Source organism: Marmota marmota, unplaced genomic scaffold, assembly GCF_001458135.2.
Source record: "Marmota marmota marmota unplaced genomic scaffold, marMar, whole genome shotgun sequence".
Classification (NCBI taxonomy): domain Eukaryota; kingdom Metazoa; phylum Chordata; class Mammalia; order Rodentia; family Sciuridae; genus Marmota; species Marmota marmota.
Window position 1 is genome coordinate 21,690,159 of NW_026000242.1, and position 18,617 is coordinate 21,708,775.

Below are 18,617 nucleotides of genomic sequence, written 5' to 3' on the forward strand. Positions count from 1 at the left end.
ACAGACCAAGTGCAATAATCTTTATGCTCAAGACTTTATTGGTTTCATTTAACCACAATTTCAACCTCTCAGTGAGTAGACAAAGTAATAATATCCTACTGGATATTCCCAATTGATCTGTCCAGCAATTGACATATTTACAAAACAAAATAAAATGGGTGTTACTGCTCCTACTACTGCAATGTTAGGTAAACTAAACGTTCCAGTGAGAAAGCAGTAATCCACACACAAACAAAATTTACTGCTTTTGGATGGGCCAGGAAACTTGGAATACCCTACATCTGGGAAATAATTTCTCACAAAGTTCTGTAATTCAGCTTTACAGATATCATTGAGGAAATGAAATATTGTATAGTGAAGATTAGAAGGAAAATGTTTCATTTCAGCTCCACACTCTTAGACTTCCTAACTCTTGTGACTGGGTGTGAAATCACCTCATCATTTGTCTCATTTGTAAGCAGGTGTTAATACTAGTATTCAACTCACAGATTGCTTGTGAATAATTTTTTTAAATTTTTTAAATTTGTTCTAATTTATTATACATGAAGGTAGAATACATTTTGACACATTTTACATAAATGGAGCACAAGTTCTCATTCCTCTGGCTGCACATGTGCAGTCACACCAGTAGTGTAATCATCCATGTATATAAAGTAATAAAGTCTCTCATTCTCAAAGATGTAATAGTTCAATGAAAGTAATTGCTATGTATCAATTATTAAAATCAGCTTTTGTTCATTTTTTAAGACTCTTTCAAGGACAGAGACACCACATTCTTATAATGTTCTTCCTTTTTCTGTACCTTCTCTCTCAGTTTCCGGTCCTGTCATGTTTTTTTCTTTCCCAACATCAAACTTAGAGACTTCTCAAGTTATAAAGGCCCTAGGTCCCCTTCACTTCTCACTCTATTTTTTTTTCAGGGGTATCTAATCTACTATATCTTGATTTTAGTTAACATCTGGAGGACTAAATTCCCAAATGCACATTTCTACTTTAGATCTGAGTACACACTTGCACACTCAATGTCTCCACTTAGATGCCTGGGAGAAACCTCAAGTCAATTAATTATGAATAGATGATCATCTCACCATCATTGTCATCCACATAGAAATGCTGCCTATCTCTGTGTGTAGTCCAGCAACTACTCCATTATGTAACCTGGAACCCGAAGAACATGGTGAAACCTCCCAGTCCACATTTTGCATCGTTTGAGCCATTTTCTACTGTCTCCATTCTACCCCTGAGACAACTCTCTCACATCTCCTGGTTTCCACAACCACAGTCACCTTATCCAGTAGCCTCTGGGATTTGCCAGTAGGCAGTCTTGGCTGCCCCAATCCACACATGACATGGAGTGATATTTAAAAATATCAGTGTATTACTCTCCTGCATACAACTGTCCATTGCTTATTGGCATCATTAGCATAAAGAGTAAAACACTATGGACCATTACAAAACTGTGCATATGACCTCTGCCTCCGTGGACCTCTGTACTCCAAACATATAGGACCATTCTTCCTCTGAAATGACTAGATCTTTCTCCATCATCAAGATCTTTATTCATTCCCATTCTGTTCTCTCTTCTGAAACATTCGAAAGCTTTTTCTTTCCCATCATTGTATACACGATTACTAGCTATTTCTTTCTCCTCATTTTGCTTAACCAAGACTTCCTGCGGATGGCATTTCCTGATTCTCTGAACAAAGTACATTAATTATATCCTTGCAGAGCATCCTGCACTTCTGCATCCCGATCCTCAGTGCATTTGTAATTACTTTAGTGTCTGTTTTTAACAAACTATGATAAGGGACCTAAGTGCAAGGATCATGTCTCTCTTGTTTACAGCTGCATCCCTTAATCTTATCAAACAGTATGCTTGCCACATGTAGACCAACTGTGAAACTGATAAATATTTGCAGAATTAACACTAAAATTATCTGGTTTATTCCTTGATCTGAAAATTTCTCACAACTAGTAGCAAAATGCACACACACACAAAAAAAAAATTTCTAATTCAAGGCAGACTATGATAACTTACTAGAGGAAATAAGTATAAGAACTATTCAATCCTATAAGAGAGGGGAAAATGAATTCTGGAAGGAAAATGGATATCTAAATGAGAAAAGACTATATAAAAAAGGCTTCTTTCTAATTCTGGGATATGAAATAAGCCTTAGAGAGATTTTAAGATTTCAAAAAAGGCAGAGGTTTTAAATATTCCAAGGAAAAGGAAAGGTTTTAGCAAAGGCAAGAATGGAATCAAATGTATACAGAGACCAGAAAACAGACAACTGTGCCTGACAGTAGGATATACTAAAATGTAGCAAATGGTTAACTTGGAAAATGCTTTCACTAGGAGGACTGTCTGGGGTTGTGCGTCAGTGGTATAGTGCTCACCTAGTACGTGTGAGGCACTGAGTTCAATTCTCAGCACCACATACAAATAAATAAAATAAAGGCCCATTGACAACTAAAAAAAATACTGGGGGGGGGGGAGAAGAACCACTGAAGGTTTTATCATCAGAACAAGAACATGATCAAAGATGGCAAACATTTGTTAGCAGATTACAATGGGGGTGGGGAGACCAGTTAGTACACTGCAGAAGAAGAAGGAAAAGTATAGAAATAATTATGAGTAGAATGAACAGCATTGCTGGAAAAGGAAATGGGGTTTACCATTGACTAAATTGAAACTCAAAACAGAGAAAGGATGGGAGATAATGAGTTCTGTTATAGACTAAGTTTCATTTTAACATGCATATATAATGTTGAACAAGGGAGCAAAATGTGGTTCTAGGAAAGAGGATGCAAGTAAATTTCAGATTACTAGGCTCAGGGGTAATTTGATTGGTTCATAATCAATAAAATGTTAAGACAAAGGCTTTATGACATTTAAAAAGTTTTTCTCACAAAACATTTTTTTAAACTGAAAAATACCAAAGATAATAAAGTTCTTTTATAATGACTGACCGAATTTCCCATATCTCTTGTGTCTAATTTTTATTTTATTTAGATATTAGAAACAAAGCTGCTAGTAATTTTACCATAATCTCACCTTCTCTGCAAAAGAAGTCAATTTCCTACAATTATTGGAGAGAAAGGAACTCACTTAGCAAGTAGACTTTTCTTTACTCAGTAGAAGAATAATATCATTTGTGTTTAAAAGAATTCCAGTCTTTGCAATATGTAAAAATCTAAAGTGAAGTATGAAATATTTTAAAAGATTATTCTAATTTCAAAAACGTTAGCATCTGAGATTATGTTACCTTGAATTATTAGAATATCTGAAGAATAATAGAAAAATAATACTTACTTTTGCTGCACCTATTTGTTCTTTTCGAAATTTCTCAAGTGGTGCAATTAGTACATCATTAGCATTTTGAATCTGAAATTAAAAATGTGCATATATTAAGTTCTGTATAACTTAATGCCAACAATATTGAAAAATGACTCCTTTATTCAACTTATTGAATATACAGTTTTTGTTCTATTGTCTGCATCTATAAAAATATTTTCCATGTTGTACAGTATTTCTCCACTTTATAATTAAGCTGTTTTCACATATTATTCCACTTGATCCTAACAAGAATGTGAGTAATGTGAAAATAAGCACTTATTGTGCTGAAATCATAGCTTGTATGTTTGCATTTCTGCTCCTAAGATTTAACTAAGAAACGGTACATTAGGTATTAAATTTACAAATACCTTTAATTACACTGGTTTAATGTAGCCAGTTTAAGCAATGATTTAAAAATGAACCACACAAATGCTCATCCATATTGCCATGAGCATGCTAGAATTCCACAGGTGCAAAATAAAATAAGGTTCATTTTCCCCCCTATTTAATTAGATTCCTCACACTTGGGATTTGCCTGAGCTCATAATATTTCCAACCTGAATAAAAGAGTATGTTATTTTACTTCACTGAAAAATATTTTAGTTTCATGTTTCAAATTGGAATTCACTTAAACTTTAAAACAGATAGAACTTTCGATACTGACTTATAAGAATACTGAAAGGAGGTATAGGAAATAAGGGCCAAAAACTAGATGCAATGACACAAAAATTTTCTAAGGATAGCATTACTCTGAAAGAGGATATTAATTTTAAAAACAAAATAAATACCACCTTTAAGAAGCATTCAAGTAAGAATGAAGCCCAGTTAACAAAAATAATAATTTGTTCTACTACTGCATACTGAGCAAATGCTAAGATGAAGAAAAAAGCTTATTTTTAAAACATAAAATTGCCCTATTTTAAAATAGGTTAAAGAGTAAATAGGAGTTATTTGAACCATTCTGATAATTTCTATAACTGTGAAATCAATCACATTCTTATAACTTTTTTCTAAGCTTGAAATCATGTAACTTTTCTATAAGTTTGAAAGCATAAATTAAAAATGTCAAAATGTTTTCATTTGCATATATTTTTATTTTTACTCTGGTTAATCATTAGGCTTTATTTCTTACATGTCTTAAATCCACAACCTAAATGAAGAGATAATATATACAAAAATAGAAACTAGAATGTTGATGCCAGTTCTCGTGAAAGTAGAGTTCTCCAACTTACACAAAAATGAGACAACAAACCTTATAAAGAGGACCCAAAGTACTATGCTGTGAAAACAGAAAACAAATCAATACTCAAGTTCATTTCAAAGACATCCAGAGCCAATTGTAGATACCTCTGATACCCATCACCTAATTCCTGCTTGTGAGCTCAGACAAGCATGCCATCAGATCCACTGGGTGGGTCCCACAGGGCAGATATGATCGGAAGTAATAGTAAAGTAGCTCAGTTTTAATTCTCACTCTCTAAAAGCTCTTTGTGGTCAAAACCCCCAAGCACAAGGGCTCACAGAAACATACATTTTATAGATGTAAGGAACAGCTAATTCATCCTTTAAAGTTAAGTTTGCATTAGGGGAAAGGCCGTATCATGAACACTTTAGTGTAATTTGGAGAATGCCAAAAATAAAGGCTACCCTTTATTGGATGTTTATTTGTTGCTTACTTCACAAACCACAGTACTTCACAAGCATGATCTAATATATTTCAAGTCAGTGGATTTAAACAGGATGATACTTCTCAAGTGGTGAATACCTCAACAATAATGAGACTGAACAAGTTTGGCACATAGAACAGTGCTTAAGTAGATGTATTTAAAACTGAGCATACCTGGGTTTTACTGGGTTCTGTTGCTTATGGCCTGTTATTAAACCATTCAGAGAATCAGCTGCATCATCTACTTAACAATTTAATTCTAAGGACTTAAGAAATAATCAATATAAAACAATTAGCTCAATGGTTTATATATACTGAATGAACAAAAAGAACATCAAGTAATATTTCCAAATACACAGATTATGAATCTCATTCCATATTTACCTATTTAATACACCTTTATACCTGATCCATTGTGCTACCCTTTTGTTTGGACTATATCTATGTGCATAATATTAGAAGGTGTTTTCCTATAAAAGTCCTGAAAGACAAATGCCCTAGGTTCTCCCATCTCCAAGCATTTGCACACACTCACATGTGTGTGTGCAGTTCTGAGATCTGTGGGGCAGGGCGAAATTTAGGTATGGGCTAAGACTTCCAGAATGTTAAAATCTACTTGAAAAGAGAAAAAAAAATCAATGTATTCATTCAACAAGTTTTGGCAGCTTGTATACTCCTGAACAAGTTTGGGAAAATTGAAAGACAAAAACTGATTAAATTCTGAATAGTTAGTTAGGTGATAGATTATGCAGAAATCTTTATAAACACATTAGGATTTTGACAACAAAAAGATATATGAAAACTAAGTCATGGCAATGTTTGGATGGTTGATGTTAACTGTATATACTGAAAGGAAAGAATATTCTAGAAACAAGGAACATGATGACTAAAGGTAAAGGGGCAGAACTAAGCATAGCATGCAGGAAGAAGGAATGCAACACAGAAAACGTATTAGCACTAGAGTCAACCATGACTGTGACTGCACTGACCAAGTTACAGGACTTCATATCAACTTTTCTAAAATAGAAATAGTAGAATGAACGTGAACTCTGCTGGACAGTGCCTGGCACACAGCAGTCTCCACAGAATTACTGTAGTTGTTCAAATTATCCAATAAAAACATTATTTAACTGTAAAAGAGTCTGGATAATATAAGCAGGAAGTTCCACTGAACTAAGTGAGGAAAAAAAACTGGTTAACACCAGAAACAAAGAAGCCTGAATATGAAATATGAAAACTGCTGGTTTATAAATAAAAGAAGAGTGTAAAAACTTTTTCTAAGAAGCTAAAAATATGTGAGATGGTTTTGAGAATGAAGAGACAAGTGGCTGGGAAAAGAACTCCATCCTGAAGAGGTAAAGGAGTAGATCAGGTGCCTGAAGTGTGGACAGATGCAGTTCCAGAGACAGTTCTAGGGAAGAATGGAAAGGAGCCAGCCAGTGACAGATTAACCAAAGGAGGGAGGAGAATCGGTAGGGGACATCATGGGTTGTGCTTCAGAAGCTGGACTGTGGCACCTAACAGAGTTGGGATGAGTTACGAAGTCATGTTTAGTAAGAAGGAAAAAAATGACAATGAATTTTACTTTGAATCCATTACATCTGATATGCTGGGAAGACTCAAAGAAATACTGTCAGAAAATCCCATCTCACAATGGTAGAACTAATCAATATGAAGGAATTTTTCTTAATTGGGGAAGAAAGGATTAGAAAAGAGAATAGATGGGAAGATACATTCATGTCCAATGGTTTACGTTTCTGCCAAAGGCCTTCTGGAGCTCTCATACAAACATCACCTAGGAATAAAGCAAAAGCCTGAGGAGACAGTAAAACAGGGTAATCAACAACCATCCTTCCGGGCAAGTATTATTTCCTATCTCTATTGCTTTATATTTCATAGTTTATTTCTCCTTTATTTCTGAATTTGTTCCATTTCTCTCTTTTATCCCCCTTTCTCACTCTGTTAATGTGAAGCTGAACAAAAACATAAGATGTGGCAAAGATATTAAACCAAAAAAATGAGAAAAAAGGAGAGAAACATCCAAGAAAATAACAGAGATAACAACAGGAAGGATTTGCTGTGTGCTCCAGATGTGCCACAGACTCCACTAAGCTCTCCACAACACAGAGATTAAAGCCCACTTTACATGATGAGTAATGAAGTCAAACATGGAAAAATCCACTGGAAGAACATGAGCATTAAAGTCAATAAACTCAGCTTCATCTGAATCTCAGCACCCCAACTGATGATACTCAGAGTCTTCATTCCTAAACTCTTTTAAGATTTTTACAAAAATTAAAGGAGAAACAGATATATTTTCAAAAACCATTAACAAAGATTCGACAATAGCAGGCTCTCAATAAATGTTACCATCTCCAAAGAGTTAACTGATCTGTGTTCATTCCACAGTATTATAATTTCCCTCAAATGATTAAAAATGTAATTATTCAAAGCGAGAAATCAAAATCCAAAGTAACTTAACAAAACTGTACTCCATTCAGAAGCCTAATAGTAGATAAGCATGAACCTAATTTTTTCCATAAGCTATTATTTGTGTGGTTTTATATCCAAAAAAGATGGTCCTTTTGTGTACACTGGGTGACTACTGTTCACAATATATAGATTTCAGTTCAAAATATCAAAATGTAAATGCCAACACCCAAAGGGCACAAAGTGGATTTGAATCAGATTTAGCTGCTTCTGACCCTTGACTTTGTAAATCCCCCAAGGAATGCGTGACTTTCGTCTGTATAGTAACTGGTCAATCATGTGGATGGAATTCTTCAATTCTAAATAGTCCAGTATGAAGAAAAGAAGGTATTAAAATTTTGGAAGGATTAAAAGTTACCACTCCTCCTTTATAATAAAGGAAAATTATTTCCATAATGGCAGGAAATATTTATTAAAAATGTGAATTAGGGTACAACTCTGGTGACAAAACCTTGTATTAATTTTTAAAAATCTAGATAAAGAAAATTTGGGCTCACATGAAATTTTCTCTTCAGATTTAGAAAAAAAAAAGTTTGATGAAATTCCCTCTAAAAGAGTAATTATCTAGGGAAGGAAAAATCAAGTCACAGCATTCAGAAGATACTAGATATCACAATATTTGTGGATTGTGTGACTTTGAATGAGTTTACTAAAATTCTTTAGGAAAAATACAAAAATAATTTTAAAACTCTTACTAGATAACAATGATAATATAAATTCTTGAAAACATTTTAGTACTTTAGAACACAATTTACTTTAATTCTTAGTTATTACCTAAACCTTTAAGCAATGTTCGTTTTATAGATATTGGTCCATATTTAAAGTGAAAAAATATTTACCAGTGAGTTCACTTATTTTCAGAAGAGAAGCAAATCTGATATGGGTAATGCTTCACGGTTCTCTATTTACCACATAGACACACTTTAACTGTGAGGTAGGTTACATTAACCCAAGCAACTAAATTTCCTGTTGCTTTTATTTTTTATTTTTTTCTATTTCAAGTGGTTCTAATAAACAGCCACAAGGGAGTGCTCATAAATCACTCAAAAGTAATGGCTAGAAATGTTTTTATGTGGTTAGAAGAATGATTCTCCAAATATGTTTATGTTGCCTTTTCTTTCCACATATACATGATAAAATTTTCCATAGACTGGATTTTAAAGTGCTATCTTATAGGAATTTTTAGTTGTTTGTGTTTTACTGCTGAGAATACTACCACAACTTGTTTGTCAAAGTAGCATTGGAAGAAAAGGAATCTGAAAAGTAATTCCCTTTACACTTTTAACTCTTAATATTTTCTCTTCTCTTCCTAGGTTTTGGTTAAAATCCAGTGTTGCTGGTGACAATCACAGTTCAGCTCATTGCTGTTAATGAGTATGTGTCTCTTTATCTTGAAACTCACATTAAGGTGCAAGAGATATTATTCTCTATGTCAAACTTTCCAAGACTGAAAATACCCAAATTTTTGATTCAAATATATAAAAAGATAGTCTGTGGTAATATCTATCTAAAGTAGTTACTTAAAAGGCTAATATAGATACAAGAAAAGATGAATGGTATAAATCACTGCACAAATAATTTCTCATTGAGATGTAGATATAGCCAATCTATATAAAGTAGAAAGATCACAAAGGTATGTAATAAAAAGAAGACTGAGCATAGTCAATGCAGAAGACATCTACAAACAGCCTCCTGTATAATAGTTATTTTTCCATTGGTATATGCAATTGGAAAAAAATAACATCAGAATTCTAATTTGGAATTACATCCAAGAATCCATCCACTGTCCTGTCCCATATTCTATGCAGTTCTTCTGCATAGATTTTTTTTTTTCCTCAGGAAAAACCTCTAGTAAGGGATGAGAGTCAGGGGGCTAACCTGGGGTTCACTCATTCCTAGTCACTCATCAATTTAACTTTCCACAGCTACATGGCACAGTCATTTTCTAGGTCAGTAAACCAAACTCACAGCATACTAATCTAGAAATCAAAGGCCAAAACTCACACGAGGTGTAAAAGAGGGGCATATGAACTGAATTTTACTGTATAATCTTCCATTTGAGCAAATTACTATTGAAAACCCTATCTTTGTCTTAAAAAAAAAAACAGTGCTATATGTAAAGCTATCTGGATAACATATTCACCCATTTAATTCCCATTTAAATGTAACTTGCTGCTTCCATAATTGAATGTTTTGATTCTATACATTAACCCTGTGTTCCACTATGAACTCCCATTGGATCTCATCTGTTTAGATGAAACAGGAACTTCCTATTATTTTCATCTTTCCCTATTTTTACCAATAACAATATTTTATGTAATAACATATTTGGGAAAGAAATTTAAGTTAGTAGAGAAATATGTTATAGTGAATCCCATCTTTTTCAGAAATGGAGCAGCATTCTCTGGGAGGGTACAGCAATTTGAACTTAATACTTAGGCTATACACTGAAATCTACCAAGTCTTGGTCAAGTTATTCAAATTAAGTCTCAGTTTCTTTTTTGGTATGATGATGATACTATGCCTATCAAAGCCTGTTTATAAGGGATAAAAATTTTAATTTATATATAATGATCCTAAGAGTTTATTAATAAATACAAGCACGAGTTGCTTCCTATTAAATTCATTCTGTTGAACAGGCCAATAATGATACAACTAGTTATCATTTTTTAAAAATAACTTATGAAGTTGCTGCTCAAGTTTTAGTATAAGAGTAAAATTCTCACCAGCACAAACAGGATATAAAGGCTCCTGAAGAGGAAGAAAATGTGGTCACTGAGGCCAAAATGGCAAGCAAGCAATTCTGTTTCTAGCAACTATGACTGCTTTCGAATAGGAGTCAAATTAGTTTTCTATCTCTTAATACAACTATCTATACTTATGAGGTAGAGAAATGGAAATCATTTAAACAAGGAATAACTGACCATTATCACAGAATCAAGAAGAGAAAGGGATAGAGGGAAGAAGATCCCAAAATTTCATATACTATGATCTAATCATGTTATAACTCTAATTTAGACAAACTGAAATTCCAAAAAAGATGTTATTAGATCAAATTAGAATTAATATCTTGAAAGCTACTTAAAAGTGAGTGAACTCCAGGTTAGCCCCCTGACTCCCATCCCTTACCAGAGGTTTTTCTTGAGAAAAATTCTATGCAGAAGAACTGCACAGAATATGGGACAGGACAGTGGATAGATTCTTAGGGGCAATTCCAAATTAGAATTATGATATTAATTCTGATGTTAAGCTACTTTTAATACTCTTCTTTTGATTTTGACCAAAAAAAAAGTTTGCATTTTGAAAAACACATTTAGAGATTTTCTTTAAAGGCTGTATTAACTCAAAGGTCATACAAGGAAGATGTTTAACTTTCATCATTCAGAGGCCAAGTTCTCAAAGGTAGACGCAAGAAATGCTGCTACCATAGTTCTTTATCTTTAGTGGGCTAAATAATTACTAAGCATTTATTTACTTAGGTAAAAATGTTCTTGGACACAGGTAAAGCGACTTCAGCCAGTCCACTACTACTGGAAATTCCAGGATCTACTGGACTTGTGAGCCACTTGAAGGCACTGCTATTAGATTCCAGTTTGCTAATTCTACAGAGGTAGCTAAAGATATGTCCCATAACACAGCGACCTGGAAGACTGCACCCCATGCTCAAGAAAACATACCTCCTTCCCACACCCAAACTCAAAAAATCAGACATACCATACATTTTGAGATGAGTTAATTGCAGCCTCAAGAAAAAAAAAAATCCATGTTTTATCCCCTACCTTGACTGGGAAGGGAGGGGCTCTGAGGATGAGGATGAGAGAAAGGAATTTTGGCAAATCAATGATTTATGTAACTCACTCACTCTTCATTCCCCCTCCTTAATGTCATTTCTTCTTGCTGATATTATCTACCCTCTTTGGTATTCATCACAAAGACTATCTTTGGACAGAGAAATGAAAATCACTCATCTGTTCATTTATGAACTTAAGCCAACTTCTGGTAGTTTTTGCAAGTTAATTAAAGAAAAGAAAATTCACTAAATTCCCAGAGTCATTGTTATAACAATTACATTTTAGTAGATGGATATTAATGTATTTTAATCGTAACTGTACAATATTTAGGTAATGGCAGATTGCTAAAACCTTAGGAAAAATTGAAGATATCCCAATATATATGCAATTTCTTAAACTGTTTATTGCAGTTTTGCATTAATGTGGACAGGATGGGTGTGAAAATTTATATCCGAATATATATGCAATTTCTTAAACTGCTTATTGCAATATTGTATTAATATAGAGAGGATGGGTGTAAAAAAGGAAAAAAGGAGAAAGGAATATGCAGGATTAAGATGCATACACTGAAAGCAGAGATTGACCTAATACAGAGAGCAATTAAGAAAGATTAGGCAAACAGGCTGGGTGCTGGTGATGTGCTGAAGCAGGCACATACATAGTGGCTCAAAGAACCACTGGGCTCATCTTTATATGAAGGCAATTAGCAAACCTACAAATCGGGTTTCTCTCACACTCAGACACACATGCACCTGAGTGCCACTGTTTTTTCTTTGACAGCACACTACTGCCTGGAGTCAAAATATGTTTATTTGGAAACCACCAATATCAAAAATAATGGTGAAAAATACTAACTATACAAGATTTCTTAAAACTAGTTATTAAAGCATCTCTTTTAATATGTAGTTATCTGCCTATAAGTTTCCAATTCCTAATACACAAAAGAATAAATTCTTTTTAAGCATAGAAAAGAATATTTCTGTACACTTAAATTTACTTTTACACAAAGCAAGGCTTTCAAACTTCACCAGAGCGATACTGAACAAGCCTTTACTTTAGTACTAATACATAGTTCTAGCGTCACAAATTTGAATGGAAGCAGCTTCCTATGCTCCTGGGTTGAAAAAGATTCTAAGGCTGAACTTGGAAACTGAAGGAATGATCACAAAATGTTAGCTACAAATTATCACATGCTAATGAAAGCAACACTGTTCATGCTGCAAGTTATTAATACATATAAATTTGTACAACCAGGTCTTCCAGTTCTGCAAAGGTAGGGATAATTTTATTGATTTTTCAAATAGTTGCTGATTAGTAAAGTGTCTTACATTGGTAGAAACTCAATATGCAATTGCTAAGTGAATGGAAAAAGTTTATTGTGATTGCCTTAATTGGTAATCTGTCATAAATTAATCACTCATGATATCATTGAGGATGGCAACCTGCCTACAAGAAACTAAGCATTTTTGAAAATGAGAAGAGCATTTCAATTGCATGTATTATGATAAATGCTATGTGATACAGGTAGCAATCTCATAGGAAGCTTATTGATTTTATCCTTAGGAAATGATCAGTCACAGAAAAAAAAAAGTTAACTTACAATGGCTTCTTTAAATTCACAGAACATACACTATTGTACTGAGATATAAGAGACAAAAGGAAGGACAAGGAAACTGTGACTTAAACTTGAAAGTCTTATAGTAAAGTTCCACATGCCTTTTTTTCCCCCTGAACTAGTTCGTTCTCTCTCTCTCTCTCTCTCTCTCTCTCTCTCTCTCTCTCTCTCTCTCTCGTCTGTCTCTCTCAAATTTCTGGGAAACCTACCAATCTTTATTCACATTCTTAGAGTTACTGGAAATTCACCCACTTATGGAAATTGCCCTGTGCACTGTCAATTAGCCCACTAATATAAAATAGCCCACTATTTTTGGAAAAGATTGAGCAGAGGGATCTACAAAACGTATAATATAGGGCAGTTTCCCAATGTTATCTATTGATCAGATAATGGAGAAGACAAGATGTCAACCTAAGGATCCTGAAAATTGCCAGACCACCATAAACTGTCTTGTGATCATCGGACTGATGTCATTCTCACATACCTTCCTGCCCACTCCTCATCAAGTTCCCTTTGAAAGAGGCTGAGAACCCCCAAAAGAATCTCTCACTTTAAAGATGGCCTGAGTTTTTGCTTGAATGTGTTTTCTTTGCCTTAACCCAAAAGTGTGTCTCAGTCTCAAAATAGCCCAAATTTCTCTGGAATGTCTCTGCTTCACTAAATAAATCCCCGTGTTTTGATACACTCTTAAAATTCATTTCTGCAATATCTATAAAGAACCTCACTCATCCTGAGTTGAGTTCTCCCTCTTCAGAAACTGCTTGTACCTCCTTTGGTGGCAGTATTTTAAACCCAAACTTCGCAGAAGGCAGACCATTATCATAGGAAGAACCACAGTGGGCTAAACTGGAAACACCAGTAAAATTTAATTGTGGGAGAACATCTTCCAAATTCTGCCTATTGCTTCTCCCTGGAAGTTGGTTGCACTGCTATATTGAACTGAATACTTACAAGGAAGAAGAAGAAGAAAGAAAGACCCAGCCTTGACAGATTTTAGCTGGAAAACAGGAAAGGGATAGGATGAGAGGATGGGTAGGGAGCTATAGAATATAAGATCTGAAAGCATAAAGGGAATGATAAAACAGGTTGTTCCCATAAGCAAAGTGGGGAAATAGTTCTAGAGCACAGAGACAACCATAGTTATTGAGTGCTTACTATGGGGCTCAGGGGTTCTCAGTCTTCATACCAACCCTATGAAGAAGATAGTATTGTCAGGTGCGATGCCACATGCCTCAGCAAAAGTGAGACACTAAGCAACTCAGTGTTTCTAAATAAAATACAAACTAGGGCTGGGGATGTGGCTCAGTGGCCGAAAGCCCTGGAGTTCAATTCCTGATTACCCACACCACCCCCAGGAAAGAAGGTAGTAGAACATAGTATTATCGTGCCCATTTTGTAGATGAGGAAACTGAGGACCAAGGAGACTAAGTAATTTGGCCAATGTCACTAATACCTAGTAGGTAGCAAAGCCAGAATTTGAACCCAGTGTGACTTCAGAACCTAATCTACTAACCACTCTATTATCCCATATTATACCAATTTTCTGATAATAAAGAATAGGCTACAAAAATAAGTCTTACTCTCCAATAAAGCCATATGAACTGTGAGTATGGCTATCAAAAGAAAGTTGAAAAATAATAAAAAACAAAAATAGCTGTAGAGTTGAGTGAAGAGATGGCATGTTATTTTTAAATTTTTACTTTCTAAAACTTGAAATATAGATATATTTTGCCTATTACCAATCTTTTTTGAAAGATGGTGTGCACTGCTTACTGCATCTCAAACCAGTTTTACTGCCATGTTGCTGCTGTATTTATGTGTAGGATAAAATGCCAAGATGCTCAGAATAATGATGATTTTTCTTGGCTAGTAGTATAATGCTCAGGTGAGAACCTGCATTGCTACAGGAAAGACTAGAGAGATTTCAATAATTATTCACTTAAATAGGATGATTTTCCTCACGTAATTCTGCCAATTAAGCCTGGGAAATTGGGAGGAAGAGGGTATACTTTCAAAAAACTAACCAGTTTTACAGCCTTTTCCCAGTTCGCTTTCACTGAAAGAGGACTAACACGGGATGTTTATGTCACATACTGTCCTGATATAATAAACACAGGAATCTTTGTAATTGGAACAGCACCAGAAGCTGATACACACACACACACACACACACACACACACACACACACACACACACGCACACACACACACACAGTATGTCTTTGCTATAAACTACCCCTATAGTGTCTGCTCAGATGTGAGCATTTTAAAGATCTCTGGGGGTCAGTAAGAAGAGAAAATAATCTTTTAAAATAAACAAGTTCTTAATTGAATAAGCTATCAAATTGAATCACTGTGTTGTTAAAAATAAAACCAGGAAAAAGTAATTAAAAGAGAAAACTTCAGAGCTTTAATAGTGAATTACAGAAGTCCATGAATAAGCAAAAGTTATCTAAGTCCTACAATTTTGCAAACAAGAGATATGATTTATTTTGCAAAGATTTTCTTTTAAACTTTCCCAGGCATATAAGCCCAGGCTCTTAGTCATAGCTAAGAATTACTTCCCAAATAAGTTCCATATGTTATAACTCTCGTCCCTGGTCTTTTCAAAATCCAGATCTGGTCATAAACTATCAGCCAGTTTTCGACACCATACTGCTGTCAGAATCTTTTTCCTACCCAATGAAGTAAAAAACTTCTCTCAGCCATTTCTGTGAGGTCTTATGTATGTGAGATATGAGTGGCATGCCAATACTGGAGACATTCTCTTGACAACACAAGTCAAACAACATAAAAAAAAAAATACATGCTTTTCTTAATCTGTGAAAAGGTATGTCCCCATAGAAAGCACCATCAGTTCCTAAATAATTAACATTTAACCTCTTTTGGTCCTGCCCTCAGGCCATGTGCGAATAACTTTCAGTTCACAAAATATTTAAGACTCCTGCACAAAATGAAGCTTAAAAATACCTTCCCTTCCACAGGGACTGGAACATGTAGACTCTCCTGCCCTCATAATATGTTAGTCCCCACATGAGGCAAAGCCCTCACACCGTGCTATGGACACCCAAATCATCCCATACGATTATGAAAGATGTGAAAAAATGAAATCTCTCATTTCTCTTTTTCGTTTTTCATCCTGCTGAAAAACTAAGAGACACTATGTTTATCCAACTTCTTGGATAATCAGTTTACACAATCAGGAAGACAACTGCTAGTTGTAAAACCTCATTTCTTATCTCAGTGTTACCCAGGTCCCCAAACACAGAATCCTGACAACAAAACTATTCCAGATACTCCTACTTCAACAATCACATCCTATTTGGAAACTTTTGCTTCTAGTAAAGTCCCAAGACATTCTACCATATGAAAAGTTTAATGTATTTTAACTAAAAACTAGTCAATTTAATTAAGTTAATATAACAAATTAATAAACTAATTAGTGAAATACTGAATGGAAAATGCATCTTTTCAGATGATTTGCAAACATAATACTAGACTGCACATTACATCCATAATAGAAATTCAGCTATGCATGCTAAGATACAGACACAAGGTTAATGAAATCAGTATCCACACCTTGAAATCTCCACCCAACTTTTGTTTTATGTCATCAGGAGAACATCTAGGTGTATCTTAATGGCCCTTTGACCTAGGTATCACAGGGGTATAGACAGACTCAACTAACTTGCACTTATCTTAAATTTTAAGATAAGAACAAACTCAACACACTACTCATGATCAACTAAGGCATTTTCATGCATCAAATGTCAGATGAAGCAAAGGCTTAAAATCCTGTCTCCAACCCAGACATTTCTGCTAAGCTTCTTATCTGTAAAGTGTTTGTCCCACTCCCAGAAGAACCTCAAACTCTCACCCTCAAAATGGATCTCAGCCTTCTCCATTCAACTGATTTGTCTTGTTTCAGTGAATGGTACTAAATTCAGACAACTGCCCATCCTAGGCTATGGCCTATACTTCATCTTCCAAACCCAATCCAGGATCTCCAGGCTGCCATAGCAAGCACCCCATTATGTGTCAGGATCTCCAGGCTGCCATGGCAAACACCCCATCATTAGTCTCCAGGATTACAACAATGTCCTCCTTGCAGACTTTCTACCCACAGTTTCAAAAATCACCCATATTTTAATACCCACAGAATGTCAGAATGAACTCTAAAAATGAAGACCATGTTACTTCTCAGTTTTGATCATCTCTCCACAGTCTTCAATGTAACAGACTTTCCCTTGGGGGCATCAATGATCCTTATAGCAGGAATGTCTCCTTGTCTCCTATTAACCATTCTGCTATCACTTACACATGGGCAGCCTTCTGTCTACACAGAACATGACTTCTAAGCCCAAGTTCACACTGCAACCTTTCCCATGGTTCTCCTCCCTGGATCACTTGTTCTATTCACTACCTGAAAGAATTCTTACTCATCCTCAAACCTCAACCCAAGTGTTACTTCCTGAGTGAGCCTTCTATAACTCTCACAATTTAAGTCTTAAGGACCTTCAAATCCCCATAGGATACTGATCATTCCAGTATCCCAGCAGATTACAAAACTCTGCAGAATGCAGTGTGTCTATTTATCTTCCCTACTGGATTGTGAGTCTTTTTGTGGACGTGCCTATACATTAAGCTTTCTTTTTATATCTCCCAGGCCTACAGTAGTATTTGAGGCATAGAGTTATTGGCTATACAATATATACAAGTCCATTGGTTGGAGGTAGAGGAAGAAGTGATAGAAGGATTTTGAAGACAGGAAGGTACAGAACAGAAAATGCCACAAATCAAATTTAAATGATAACATGCACGAAATTGGACTTTGAATTCATGTACACTAAATGTCATTTCCCTTTTTATATCCCACATTGACTCTTTCAGTACAGGGTTTCATTACATATATAAATAAAAGGTTAGTGATCTCATTAAATTTTCATTGCTTCTTTTTAAAGGTGAAGAGATGGCATTAATTTACTGCAACTTACTCTGTTTTATCAACTTTTGGAAATGAATCTTGAATAAGCAGCAGAGGTAGGGTGGGGACAGCAAGCATGCTAAACACTGTTTGGCAAATAACCTTGCTACCCTTGTGCCAAAAATTTGTGCAAATAACCTTGCTACCCTTGTGCCTTGCTACCCTGTGCCAAAAATTCAATTAGGCTTGTAAACAACTTTGGAAGAATGAGTAATCAAAGAAACAGTTTCTTGTCGCCTTTCAGTTTACCAGCCAGGGAACTTGCTATCTCCGTTACTAAGGTACTACATTATGCACCTAGTTACAATTAGAGTACATAGGCAAAAAGCAAAGTCTAGCCTAAGCAGACTATAAAGTGGAAGAAACTTGCTTTTAGAAACTTCTACCTCTTCAGCTACTCCTACGCATGATTTGACAGCTGTATTCTTGGTGTACTTATTCAAACAATATACTACACCACCATCCCCTTTATCTTCTTTGTAACCCCTCACTAAGAACTATGACCAGAAACCTAAGGATTTAACCATTACCACATTCTAGCTCACCAATGAAATCTCATTTCTCTATAGCGTCTTTCATGAAGGACTTGCTGCCAGATTTCTAACATCTAGTGAATCTGATGACTTTTGCTGATTTACTGTAGTGTTCACTATGTTTCTGGTTCTCTGTAAGCTAATTTCCTTTGGAGCATGTGAAAAACTGTGATAATCTCCTGAGCAGACGCTAAGTGTCAT

At 35.0% G+C, this 18,617-nt stretch overlaps 1 protein-coding gene across 1 annotated transcript in view; it reads right to left on the minus strand.

Moving 5' to 3' along the window:
• The window catches only part of Arhgap42 (Rho GTPase activating protein 42), a 275,396-nt gene that overhangs the window by 116,526 nt on the left and 140,253 nt on the right, over positions 1 to 18,617 (minus strand). Inside the window, exon 4 of the mRNA XM_015489960.2 lies at positions 3,314 to 3,385. Coding sequence (XP_015345446.1) covers positions 3,314 to 3,385 — 72 coding nt within the window. The remainder of the gene's footprint in view (positions 1 to 3,313; positions 3,386 to 18,617) is intronic.